General features: G+C 45.2%; 2 protein-coding genes across 2 annotated transcripts in view; one reads left to right on the top strand and one right to left on the bottom strand.

The window, feature by feature from the left end:
- Positions 1-6,288, top strand: part of LOC134194644 (usherin-like) — a 13,353-nt gene extending 7,065 nt beyond the window's left edge. Inside the window, exons 15-24 of the mRNA XM_062663586.1 lie at positions 56-183; positions 255-389; positions 1,179-1,236; positions 1,303-1,385; positions 1,446-1,549; positions 1,642-1,748; positions 2,026-2,248; positions 2,324-2,587; positions 3,103-5,565; positions 5,882-6,288. Of these exons, the coding sequence (XP_062519570.1) occupies positions 56-183; positions 255-389; positions 1,179-1,236; positions 1,303-1,385; positions 1,446-1,549; positions 1,642-1,748; positions 2,026-2,248; positions 2,324-2,587; positions 3,103-5,565; positions 5,882-6,061 (3,745 nt within the window). The 3' untranslated portion in view covers positions 6,062-6,288. The remainder of the gene's footprint in view (positions 1-55; positions 184-254; positions 390-1,178; positions 1,237-1,302; positions 1,386-1,445; positions 1,550-1,641; positions 1,749-2,025; positions 2,249-2,323; positions 2,588-3,102; positions 5,566-5,881) is intronic.
- Positions 6,289-6,376: 88 nt separating this feature from the next.
- Positions 6,377-9,655, bottom strand: LOC134194643 (uncharacterized). The gene has a single exon (XM_062663585.1). The coding sequence runs from the start codon at positions 9,653-9,655 to the stop codon at positions 6,521-6,523; it is 3,135 nt and encodes a 1,044-aa protein (XP_062519569.1). The 3' UTR covers positions 6,377-6,520.
- Between the last annotated feature and the right edge of the window lie 2,754 nt (positions 9,656-12,409).

The raw sequence follows: 12,409 nt of genomic DNA, 5'->3' as shown, positions 1-12,409 counted from the left end.
AACCTTTTTTCTAAGATTTTTTCGTTTGTCTGATTTTGTATTGCAATTTCTGTAGAGATTGTGTTGAAGCTCAGGATCCCTATTGTGGATGGTCATCGTCTCAAGCTGGTTGTGTCGCCTCTGACACGTCTGGTGCTGTTCAGAATGTCTCGAATGGCGTGTACAAGTCGATATGCCCGAAACGTGTGTAGCCTGCTATTTAATATCAACTTGATAAATTGTGTATTTTTGAAATTTTTGTTGTGTTATTGCAGCACCGACTACGTGCACAATGAGTGTAAAGACTAGGACGTCTGATAGTATTACGTTGAGCTGGGTTATGGACTCGACTCCGTCTCAACCGTATGATAATCCCAGATTCTGGCTATATCAGGGAGGTCAAAGTCTCAGTAAGTAGAATGTGCAACTGAAAGTGTGTGTGGTAAAGAGAGATTGCTAGGAGATTACGAGACGATTATATATGCATCTCTCAATACACTAGATTATTGTATTGGAGGGATGCATCTCACAATGCACTAGACTATTGTATTGGAGGGATGCATCTCACAATGCACTAGACTATTGTATTGGAGGGATGCATCTCACAATACACTAGACTATTGTATTGGAGGGATGCATCCCTCAATACACTAGACTATTGTATTGGAGGGATGCATCCCTCAATACATTAGACTATTGTATTGGAGGGATGCATCTCACAATGCACTAGACTATTGTATTGGAGGGATGCATCTCACAATACACTAGACTATTGTATTGGAGGGATGCATCCCTCAATACATTAGACTATTGTATTGGAGGGATGCATCTCACAATAGACTAGACTATTGTATTGGAGGGATGCATCTCTCAATACATTAGACTATTGTATTGGAGGGATGCATCTCACAATAGACTAGACTATTGTATTGGAGGGATGCATTTTACAATACATTAGACTATTGTATTGGAGGAATGCATCTCACAATACACTAGACTATTGTATTGGAGGGATGCATCTCTGAATACACTAGACTATTGTATTGGAGGGATGCATCTCTCAATACACTAGACTGCTGTATTGTAGGGATGCATCTCACAATACATTAGACTATTATATTGAAGGGATGCATCTCATAATACAAACTTACTTTCAAACTAATCGATTGCCTTTCACACTCTTCTTCATCTATTCGCAGTCAATGTCAGCAGCTCAACTTTAGAGCATAAAATCTCGCAATTACAACCATACACAAGGTAGCATAATCAGTCACTCTCATCGCTAACAATTATTGTACCAATCATTTGTGTTTCATTTCTTAGTTACGATTTCTCTATCATCCCTGTGAATAACTACGGAGTCGGAACTGAATGTGAACTGAAGAATGTGATCACTCAAGCTCAAGGTGAGTGTTTGTTGTACGAAGAAAGGTTGTTTGTTGGTGTAACGTTTAATGTAAACTTAGCTCCAAGCAAGGTCGTGCCCACAGTAAATGTTCGATCGTCTACTGAGACAGAAATCCGGTGGTCAGAGCCACAACAGACAAATGGTCCACTCAGTAAATATGAGGTAGAAAGTTGTGTGTGTGTGTGTGTGTGTGTGTGTGTGTGTGTGTGTGTGTGTGTATGTGTGTGACATTATCAACGCATCACTGTCTGTAGATCTATGTGTCTGAGAACGGAGGCAGCTCATCCCTACTAAAAACTGTAACAGACATCAGCAAGTTTAACTACAAGGAACCACACACAAATTTGAAACCTTATACAAAGTAAGCCCTGTGTATATGTGTGTGTGTGTGTGTGTGTGTGTGTGTGTGTGTGTGTGTGTGTGTGTGTGTGTGTGTGTCTGTGTCTGTGTCTGTGTCTGTGTCTGTGTGTGTCTGTGTGTGCGTGTCTGTGTCTGTGTCTATCTGTTTGTTTGTCTGTCTGTCTATTTGTCTGTCTGTCTTTCTGTCTGTTTGTTTGTCTGTCCGTCCGTCTGTTTGTATGTGTTTGTATGTATGTGTCTGTCATACCTTTGTTTCACTCACGACAATTCTTTCCCAGATATTCCTACTTTGTGAAGTCATGTACAGACGATGGCACCTCACGCTGCTCCGACAGTGACAGCATCATGGCCCAAACCTTCAATGATTTTCCTTCTAAACCTCGTCTTGTTGTAGCCACAGCAGTAAGCAGTACAGAGATGAACGTGAAATGGATGCCTCCTTCAGTGCCCAATGGAATGTTAACCGGTTATCGAGTCATAAAGCAACCACATGGAGACCAAGTGAGAGAATATATTTTTACACAGGGGTTGTGCTACTAATTGATATTAATGATTTATATTTATCCTGTGCCACAGATTCCATCTTGCTGCATTGGGACACAGACGAGTATTGCTGTCCAGGGTCTCCTGCCCTACACAGACTACACATTCACAGTTGAGGCAGTAACTTCTCGTGGTTATGGCCCCTCTTCTGATGCTGTTACTGAAAAGACGTCTGCTGGGCTACCTGATGCACCAGCAGCACCGGAATTAATAGCTTCGTTTTACCCGGACACTCCATATATTCTTGTGAAGTGGAGCAAGCCGAGGAATCTCAACGGTCAGCTTGTTGGCTATGGGGTGAGTAATCTATGAGTACACACACACACACACACACACACACACACACACACACACACACACACACACACACACACACACACACACACACACACACACACACACACACACACACACACACACACACACACACACACACACACACACACACACACACACACACACACACACCACACACACACACACACACACACACACACACACACACACACTTAGACAAGCCTGAGTTGACAGAATCGGGACAACAACAGACTCATAAATCAACAGACAGACTGAAAGCGGACATCAACAGATGTCACTCATGCAAGCAAAACAAAGAAACAACGCACAGTCAGAAACTTGGAAGCACCCGTTATCATGCTGGACAGACAGTAGACTTACAAGTGTGTGTGTGTGTGTGTGTGTGTGTGTGTGTGTGTGTGTGTGTGTGTGTGTGTGTGTGTGTGTGTGTGTGTGTGTGACAAGATAGCCATCAGTTTCTGTACACAGTATCAAAACAGAGAATCTATTTTTAGTTGTGCCGCAGTAATGGAACGTGTCACATGTTTGATGCGTCAACATTATCATTCAACGACTCGAACGTTCAACCCTGCGTGACATACACCTACTCCATCAGTGTCCTGACGAACGGAGGAAACGCCACAAGCCCGTCATCCCACACTCTCATCTCCACCATTCCCGGTTATGTCACGAGTCTCACGTCACACGTGCTGAGCGCATCAGAGATACAACTATCGTGGAAGACGCCCAACAACATGAGGGAATGCATCGTCGAGTACTATGATGTCATACAAGATGGAACCCGAGTTTGTTGCCATGGAAATCAACTGACCTATTTTGCATCGACTCTGACCCCCTTTAGTGCATACACATTCCAAGTTGCTGCAGGAACGATCGCAGGTCAAGGGTCATTCAGGTCAACGTCAGCGACGACTCTGCAAGCTCGACCAGATGCTCCGGTTAGTTTGATGGTGACGTACTCGAATGGCATAGCGATACTCACATGGAAACCGCCCGGAGTGAATCGTGGGACACTGACATCATATAATATATACAAAAACAGCGTGTTAGTCGGGACGGTCATTGCCACTGTGACGTTGTATAACGTACCACGTGACTTTGTGGAGCCGGGAAAATCAGCGAAGTACACGATCACTGCATGGAACGATGTAGGAGAAAGCCCGCCGTCTTCATCGAGGGTTGTGATGCGTGACGAGGAAGCACCCGATCAGTGTGCAGCGATATATGCTATACAGTCGGGCGACAATTCGGTTTTCGTCTCGTGGCTTCCGCCTGTTGTATCAAATGGTGTGGTGACGTCATACACATTGGAGTATGTGAAGGGAGGATCGGGCAATGAGTACGTGGGATTAAACCGTGAACAGAATGTCACCGGTTTGAAAGTCGATACGACGTATGCATTCAGAGTGTTTGCTACAACGGGTGGCGGGAACGGTGGCGTCATTGTTTCGAATGACGTCGTTGTGAAGAAGAGAGGCGGGGCGACGATTTCGGTGTGTCCGACTGATGGACCGACGACGCTCAGCCCAATGCAACCGACAAAGTCACAAACGAATCGGCCACCGACAGTTGCTCCTACGGCTGCTGATATATCAGCTGCCACCGTGTCGTCACAGGAAATCAGTTTGACATGGAGGATGCCGAGTTCGATGTCCGAATCGGATGTAACGCGCATTGTTATCAAACAAAGTTCGGCGATTTCTGGCGGTCAAAGTGAAATCTGTTGTCAAGATGTGAAGCGGACGTACCGAGCTGTGGGGTTAGTGCCGCACACGAAGTACACGTTTTCTCTGTTTGTTGTACTCAAGTCGGACGGCGAACGTGATCTACAAGTTTCTGCGTCTTCTGTGACGAATCAGGCTGCTCCAAGTGCTCCACTCAATGTTCGCTCTGCTGTGATTGATATTAACTCAATAACAGTGGAATGGGACGAACCGACGTCACCAAACGGTGTCATTACGTCATACGACGTGTATAGAGATGGTAACCTGGAAGACACAGTGAATGGATCAACGAGACATTTCACTGTCAGTAATCTTGAACCATACATGAACTACCAGTTTAGAGTGCGGGCGTCCACGGTGGCTGGTAGTGGTCCGTTCTCGTCTCGTCATGTATTCAGGACGAGGGAGGCCGCCCCCGGGAAGATGAACCGACCGAGACTCGCCGCAGTCAGTACCTCAATCATGTACATCACGTGGGATCCACCAAGCCAACCGAACGGCCAACTCACCGGATACAAACTATACAGAAAACTGGCAACGGGTGACGACACCAACTTGTGTGGAGTGAACACGGCGACGACCGCTGTGACCGAAACGATCATCGACGATGGAACTCGACTGAATGCACGAGTCACTAAACTCCTAGTCGGGACGGCCTACTGTTTTGCCATCCAAGCGAAAACGGCCGTCGCCTATGGCGACGTCAGTGACTATGTGGCTGGTAGGACGTTCGATATCGCATTCGTTGGCGTCACCAATTTTTCCTGTCCGAGTGTCAATTTCTTCAACGATTACACCTTGTGGAAAAACGGTCTCTCTCGGGATCTACCGACGACCGAGGCATCTGTGAATCCTACGATTATCATTGGAGATCTGAAAACTGGTTCGGATGACTCGCCCACGGTTGTCGTCATCGTCGGTGTGATCGCGGGATTGGCCATCATTACGACGTTCGTGTTGGGCGTCATGCTGTTTTGCATGTGCCGGAAGGGACAGTTTGATGTCGATATGGAAGTCGGGAAGGATTTTGGGCGGCCGGTGTCTGCAACGGCTGTGAAGATGGATTTGCATGGAAACAGTGACGGAAAGGCTTTTATGATGCAGAGTACGGGAAGCGGGACGTCTCGGGTTCAGAATGCAGTGCCGCCTGATGTCTTGTCGGGCACTTCGACTGGCGGTGAGAGAGTGTCGAATGCGTGGATGGATACCAATTGTAATGGGGCACAAACAGCTGTAAGTGAGCATGTTTATACACAAGTTTGTTGGTGTGTGTGTGTGTGTGTGTGTGTGTGTGTGTGTGTGTGTGTGTGTGTGTGTGTGTGTGTGTGTCCATCTGTGTGTGTATGTTGTGTGTGTGTGTGTGTGTGTGTGTGTGTGTGTGTGTGTGTGTGTGTGTGTGTGTGTCCATCTGTGTGTGTATGTTGTGTGTGTGTGTGTGTGTGTGTGTGTGTGTGTGTGCTTGTCTGTTTGTCTGTCTGTCCATTGAGATCCACGAGTGTCTGCCTTTCTATCTCCCTCACTATTCCACGAAATTTTTTCACGTTTGCAGGGACGTTTGGGTGTTGCCAGTGGCATATACGAACCAATTGAGAAACAAAAACACGAACCACAACCACCAAGCACAGCACCACCAGACGACCTCGACGAGACAGGCGAAACACTCAACTTAACTGCAGATACAGAAGTGATCGATTATGAAGACTGTGAGACAACTGATGTCAACGCTTAGTACATGGATGACCCTCCAAGTGAGCCATGTATATTATCCATTTTACTATTTATATTGCATGCGCATGTGCATTTTGCTAACGGCAGTGAACTACGCTGGAAATTTGATGGACTTTGTTGTTATATTTTCTAAGTGTTTGTCAGGTGGCTACTACTTGGTCGAGATTTGAAAGTTTGTACTAGAGTGGGTGTATATAATGTTAGCTAAGGTCAACATTCTGATTAAGAGTCTGAGGTCTTTCAGTTGCTAATGTCTACAGCCGATCTTTCTGGGAAATGACCACCTGGACTCTTGAGCCTAAAAGTACTAGTCTGTCTGTCTGTCAAGAATCATTTATTTCTTACAATCACACTATCATACATCACAGCAGAAACTACTCGACTAAAGCTAAATGCTTTATAGTGTTCATAGGTAAGTGTATACATATTTTCTGAGGCAAAAGAGACAACTAAAAGTACACTAATGATAAAAGAATTGAGTGCTGAGTGACTCGGGAATCTGACACCCACCACACAACACATTCAATTTCTTCTGAATGACCCGTGCGTTGCACTTTTGCAGCTGCACTGAAAATCGTTTACGCCAGAAGTCCACAAATTCCGGTGCGTTTGGCTGACCAACTTCGTCTGATGAGAAAGCTGCTAGCTTTCGCAAGAAGTTCCTGGCCTCTTCTCCCCATGCACCGAAATGTTCGAATACCAAGGGGATGGCTTTGAGAACTGAAGTCCCAGGGAGCTTTTGTTGGCTGTATTTTGTTGCCTTCCTATTCTCTCGTTGTTTAGCAGCGACGCCTGTTCTATCAGCAGAGCTTGGAAATGCATCCGCACTCCAAGGGTGGGCTAGAGAGATGTCCAGGTCGAGGTTGGAAGCTGATTCAGAATCGAACATGACAATGTCAGGCCTGCAATCTGAAGTGACATATCTGTTCCTTGGCTCCCGTCGATGGTGGATTTGGAGGCTCCTGAGGCACTCAGACCACACCCCAGCAATTGATTCGTGAGACCAAATAGGGCCTCCACCGGTCTTGCATGTGAGTAGGTGGTATCCGCTGTCATCCAGTGGTGCACTGCAGTTGCATGCCTCTGACCAATGTGACAGAGAGATGGGCAATCCAAGCCTCACAAGCGACGCCAAGCGAAAATCGCAGGGTTTGAATGCGAAACCTTGTGTTGCAGGGATTGCATTTAGCCACGCTCCAGCTCCTTTTCCCTGTAGGGAATATAACCTAGAGGCATCTCTAGCCGTAGCAGAGTTATTTAATGAAAGTTGTAGTTGGTTTGCAAAGAACTGATTTGAAAGTCTGCTTTGAAGTTTCTTAGGATTTGCCAGATAGTCAGACAGAAGCTTGTCAGGAGGTATGGACTTGGCAAGAGCATCACCAACTGAACCAAATTGATGGTCAACCACGTTGTCAACCATGGGTATTACAGCAGGAAAACGAAGTGGGAGCTCAGCAAGTGAGTGTATCCATGAAGCCACGTAACCGAGTTTGAAGGTGGACGACAGGGATGACATACCAAATCCACCCAGACGTACTGGCAGTGATATTTGCTCCCATGGAAGAACCAACTCGGGGAAGCCTAGTACTTGTGAAAATGTTGCGCGCGTCATAGAGTCGTGGATAGAAGCAGCTTTCCTAATATTATTCGGATGTACAGTCCGGGCCAGATGGTCTAGCTTCGGCACGTGACAATGACGAAGGAGCAGGAGAGCACTTTGAGGGTCATTTAATTTTGGAAGATAGTCACACAAAGAAGACCCTGACTGAACGATCTGAGAGCAAGAAGACTCAACAAAAGCAGTAGAACCGATGGGAGTTCCGAGGAACATTGAGCCCTCAGATGTTACTTGAACGTAAGTATTAGCGGTATTGATGGTACCTGAAGGACTGAAGATCTCGCATTTGGAGTCTGAGACGGATAAACTGCCAGAAAGGAACATATCCTTTAGATTCTGGAAAGCTTCCAAGGTTTTGTCCGGATGACCCAATAGAAACACGTCGTCAAGGTAAGCTAGGATATGAATTTCTTGAAATCTTTCCTGGAGATCCCTCAGAATTGGATGAATTGCTGTGGCAAACAAGGCTGGACCAAGAGGGTCGCCTTGGTGGATGCCTTCTTCCGATGATATAGCGACTGCTGTACCACCCTCCATGAAGACTAGTGAGTTGAATCCACCATACATCTGTGATGCGTAATTGTATAGCTCAGGGAAGGACTGGCGTAGCTCGTTGAGCAGGTGATGTCTATTGATAGAGTTGAATGCATTCTTTACATCGGACTTCAGTACAATCCATTCAGGGTTGTGTTCCAGCATCAGCTCAATATGGTGAATAATTAACTCTGAACCATTCTCTGTGGAAACTCCATGCTGGATAGGGCAGAAGAAGCTGGCAAAACTGTTTTTCATTTGCACACAGATGGCTCTCGAGGTTACTCGGCGAATGCATTCTCCGATAGCAATGGGTCTCACATCGCCATTTGGCTTAGGGATAGCAATTAACCGGGAAGAAGACAACAGCTTGGTAGCTATTTCAGGAAGTATCCCAAGAGCGATGGCAGTGCAGGCAGAGAAGAGGCAATCAGCAGTGAAATCATTTTCAATTAGCACTTTCAAATGCTCAAAGCGCCAACCTGACGGGCCTGTTCCAGATCCACGCGGTGATCGTCTGATAACATCAAAGAGAATAGATCTAGTTAAATTGATGGACTCATGGTGAGGTGTAGCCTCCCTTATTATTGTTGTTGACCTCCTTGGATGTTTTAGTGCCAATTTTGCGGTTGTCTCCGCTGACGATTCAGCCAATCCGGTGCTAGTGAGGACCTTAGACGCACGTGACAACTCACCACATCTCACTAATCTTAGTGCCGCTGCTATCCTGGCTTCCTCACTTCCATACGAAGCTCGTTTGGTCGGCAAGCCTTGCAGTTTGACAAGGTCCTCCCATTGCCAGCTCAAAAATTTCTCATACGCTAACTTTACATCTCGAAGGCCGTTCTTGCCACCTCTCACCATAGGTCGGAGAAGCATGCGAGGGATGAGAAAGAGAAGCTTCCATGCCGAAACGTCATCTGGGTTATCTTGGATTTTCTTTAGGGCAATAGCACAACAGTCCTGGAAACGAGCCTTGACGGAGGAATTGATCGTTTGGACAACGCGAGGGGGCGTAGCTTCTAAGATTGACTGCACTGGGAGGTCCCGAATGAAACGCCAAGCGGTTGATTCCGGGTTGAGTGCACTGATACTACTCGTAGGTTGAGAAAGATCTTGAGACTCAGATACCATAGTTGGCACGACTGTGGAGGATGCATTCCTCAACGAAGGTGACGGTGGTGATGGCGCACTTGTGTCTGCTGGTGCGGATGACCGTTGGCCACTTACGGGAAAACTCTGCCGCTTCCTACATTGAGACATGTGTTGCCCAAGCTTTAGAAACCATTTGGAGCAGTGGGGGCAACGCTGTAAGCTATGACGAGAGATGAAGTCGCCTGGTAGAAGATTTGGGTCATGAGCGTGACGAGTATGACCGAGAACTCTCTGAAGAGTGCCAGAAACATGACAAGACTCATAGGGACAGCTCTCTAGCTGAGACATATCAAAAGATAGAAAGAGGGAGAGCGTTGGGCTGACAGTCAGGAAAGTTCAGCCGCCACCATCAATATCCGGGGTCTGTCTGTCTGTCTGTCTGTCTGTCTGTGTCTGTCAATACATCAATACTGAAGACCGTCCAGACATTACAATGTTTGATCCAAATACTAGACAGAATTTGGACCTTGATGTTTCGCTTGCTCATCCATGGAGTCAGGACATTATTAGGAGGGCTAGCAGAGAAAATGGTCATGCTGCCGCAGCAAGAGAAGAAAAGAAAATGAAATAATATTCGGAAGAGCTTGTTCCAGGAAGATATGTATCAAGATGTGTTCCTCTTGTGATAGAACATTTTGGGAGGTGGGGTACAAAGGCAGAAAATTTTTGCAGCATTTGTCACAACAGTCAGGCAAATCTAGAAGCCGATTGTAATGCTTCCATGTTCGTGTCGTCTCGGAGAAAAAGATTTTCTACAATTTTGCAAAGGTGCAATGCCAAAGTTATTGTTAGAAGACTTTCAAAACTGTCACCTAATCATGGTGATTTAGATAGAATTTTAGTTAATCTATGACTTTGTTGTTGCAAGGACTTGTTTGCTTTCACAAATTCCTAGCATATATACAAGTAGAGTCTATATGAGTCTGTCTTTCTGTCTGTCTGTCTGTCTGTTGTCTGTCATGTCTCCTTCAAGCACATCTTAGAATTAGTCTGCCTGCCTGCGAGGGCGAGAGTTAATTGTTGAACAGCATGCACACACCAGTTCAAGTCATCTTCGCATAGTGTCATCCTACAGCTCAGTCTAGTCTCGCTCAGACTGGCTTGTCGATCAGTAATTGTCGACCGAGTTTATTTGCACACATACATACTGTACACATACATACTGTACACATACATACTGTACACATACATACTGTACACATACATATTGTACACATACATACTGTTGCCTTGTACTTGTTTCAACAGTGGAGCGAGGTAGCAATGTTTTCAAGGGTGTTTGTAGATTTGTCAATCTGTAACACACCATCACACTCTTGAACAGATTAATATTAACCGGCATTGAAAGGACAAAGTTGGAGAACAGCATTAATTAAGAGGTTACTTAATGGAAGTCTTACGAAATTTAATAATAGGATAATCTTGCGTCGTCCACTTCCGGGAGCGAGGTTGTGACGTCAACCTAGTCATGTGACGCGCGAGCGCTGCACGGAGGAGCGAGGTGAGCAGATGTGTAGAGCAATCGTGAAAATACAGCAAGTTGTCACAACGTTTGAATAAGCAAACAAACAGACAAATAGTTTGATAGTTAGGTGCACACGCAGACAATCAGAAGACTACGTACCAGGGGTGGCCAAGTTCACTGAGTGGCGACAACAGAACACATGGTGCCACAGACCACGCCCACAACCTAATCTAGAATGTAGCAGACTTTCGACGTATTACAGTATAATACTATGCGATCAAGACCCCACAAAAACATGAGCTTTTGATGCAATTTGTTACTACCGAGATCACAGAGCTATGTATGTAAAGTTAAGATAAGAAGTTATTCAGGATATGCTCTCAATTGAAACAATGATAGCACTCTAATCTTTAGAACTAACAGTTTCTAACAGATCTGTATATGGAAATTCTGCAACTGACCTACATTCTAAGGCAACAGCCATGAACAGAGAAGAACTTCTTTAGGATACTCTGCGTCATAATACACACTGCAACACTACATAGGCTTGGATGCCCGGGTAGTTGCTTTCTGTTCCACCTGTCCTGTCACACGCGCGCTAGACAAAAATGTAGGCATGCGTAGGCGGTAGTCTCGCAGGCCCGACCTGATCCAGTAGGCACGTCCATTTGTCTAACGCGCGCTAGACGAAAAGCGAAGCGAAACTCAAAGACAGTGTAACTTACTTTGTCGCCACTACCAGTCGCCTCTGTCGCCTTAGCGTAACCTCTGCCGCCACTCGTGGCACCATAGCGACAATTGGCCAGCCCTGAATCGTACATTCATGATCATAGCTACTCTAGAATAAATTATTGTCCTAATTGATTAATTAAGTTAGCATGTTCATTGTACAATTAATTTGTTTCTATGCGAGAAAACGCAATAAATTGCAAAGTCGGTTGTAGAAATCGACCAAAACGGGCAATTTCCAACGGTTAGAATTTTCTCGATTATTGGCTAAATGTATAGTCTCAATAATAACGGAATCGTAATCAGCGATTGAGGACAAATTGTTACAACGGAACTGCAATAAAGGGCTTCTATCGAGAAATTATTAATTCTAGGATTCCTCGAAAGGGGCCCTTTATTACAATTACAGCTGCGCCGTAACATATTGTTCCTTACACGCTGATTACGATTCTGTTATTCCTAAGACTGTATGTTTAGCCAGTAATCGAGTAAACCGTTGCGACCGTTTCAGACTCACAAAATCGCCCGTTTTGAACGATTTCTTGTCGATTTCTTGCACCTGAAACTGACTGTTGCAATTTATCGCGTTTTCTTGCTTTGGAACAGTCAAAACAGCACTAGACAATGTTTATCTCATGTATGTAAACAAAGGCTCGTAGCTAGTTGAGTTAGGAGGTAAAAATCTTCACAAAATCTCCCATTGGAGCATCAAACTTTTTGTGACTAGGAGCTTTGAGAAAAACATTGTTTGATCGCATATTGCTTGATTTAAATTGTTTCTATGCGAGAAAATGCGATAAATTGCAAAAGTCGGTTTCAGGTTCAAGAAATCGACAAGAAATCGTCCA

Source organism: Corticium candelabrum, chromosome 19, assembly GCF_963422355.1.
Source record: "Corticium candelabrum chromosome 19, ooCorCand1.1, whole genome shotgun sequence".
Taxonomy (NCBI): Eukaryota; Metazoa; Porifera; class Homoscleromorpha; order Homosclerophorida; family Plakinidae; genus Corticium; species Corticium candelabrum.
The sequence above is the reverse complement of the archived record's forward strand: the minus strand, read 5'-3'. Positions and strand labels throughout refer to the sequence as shown.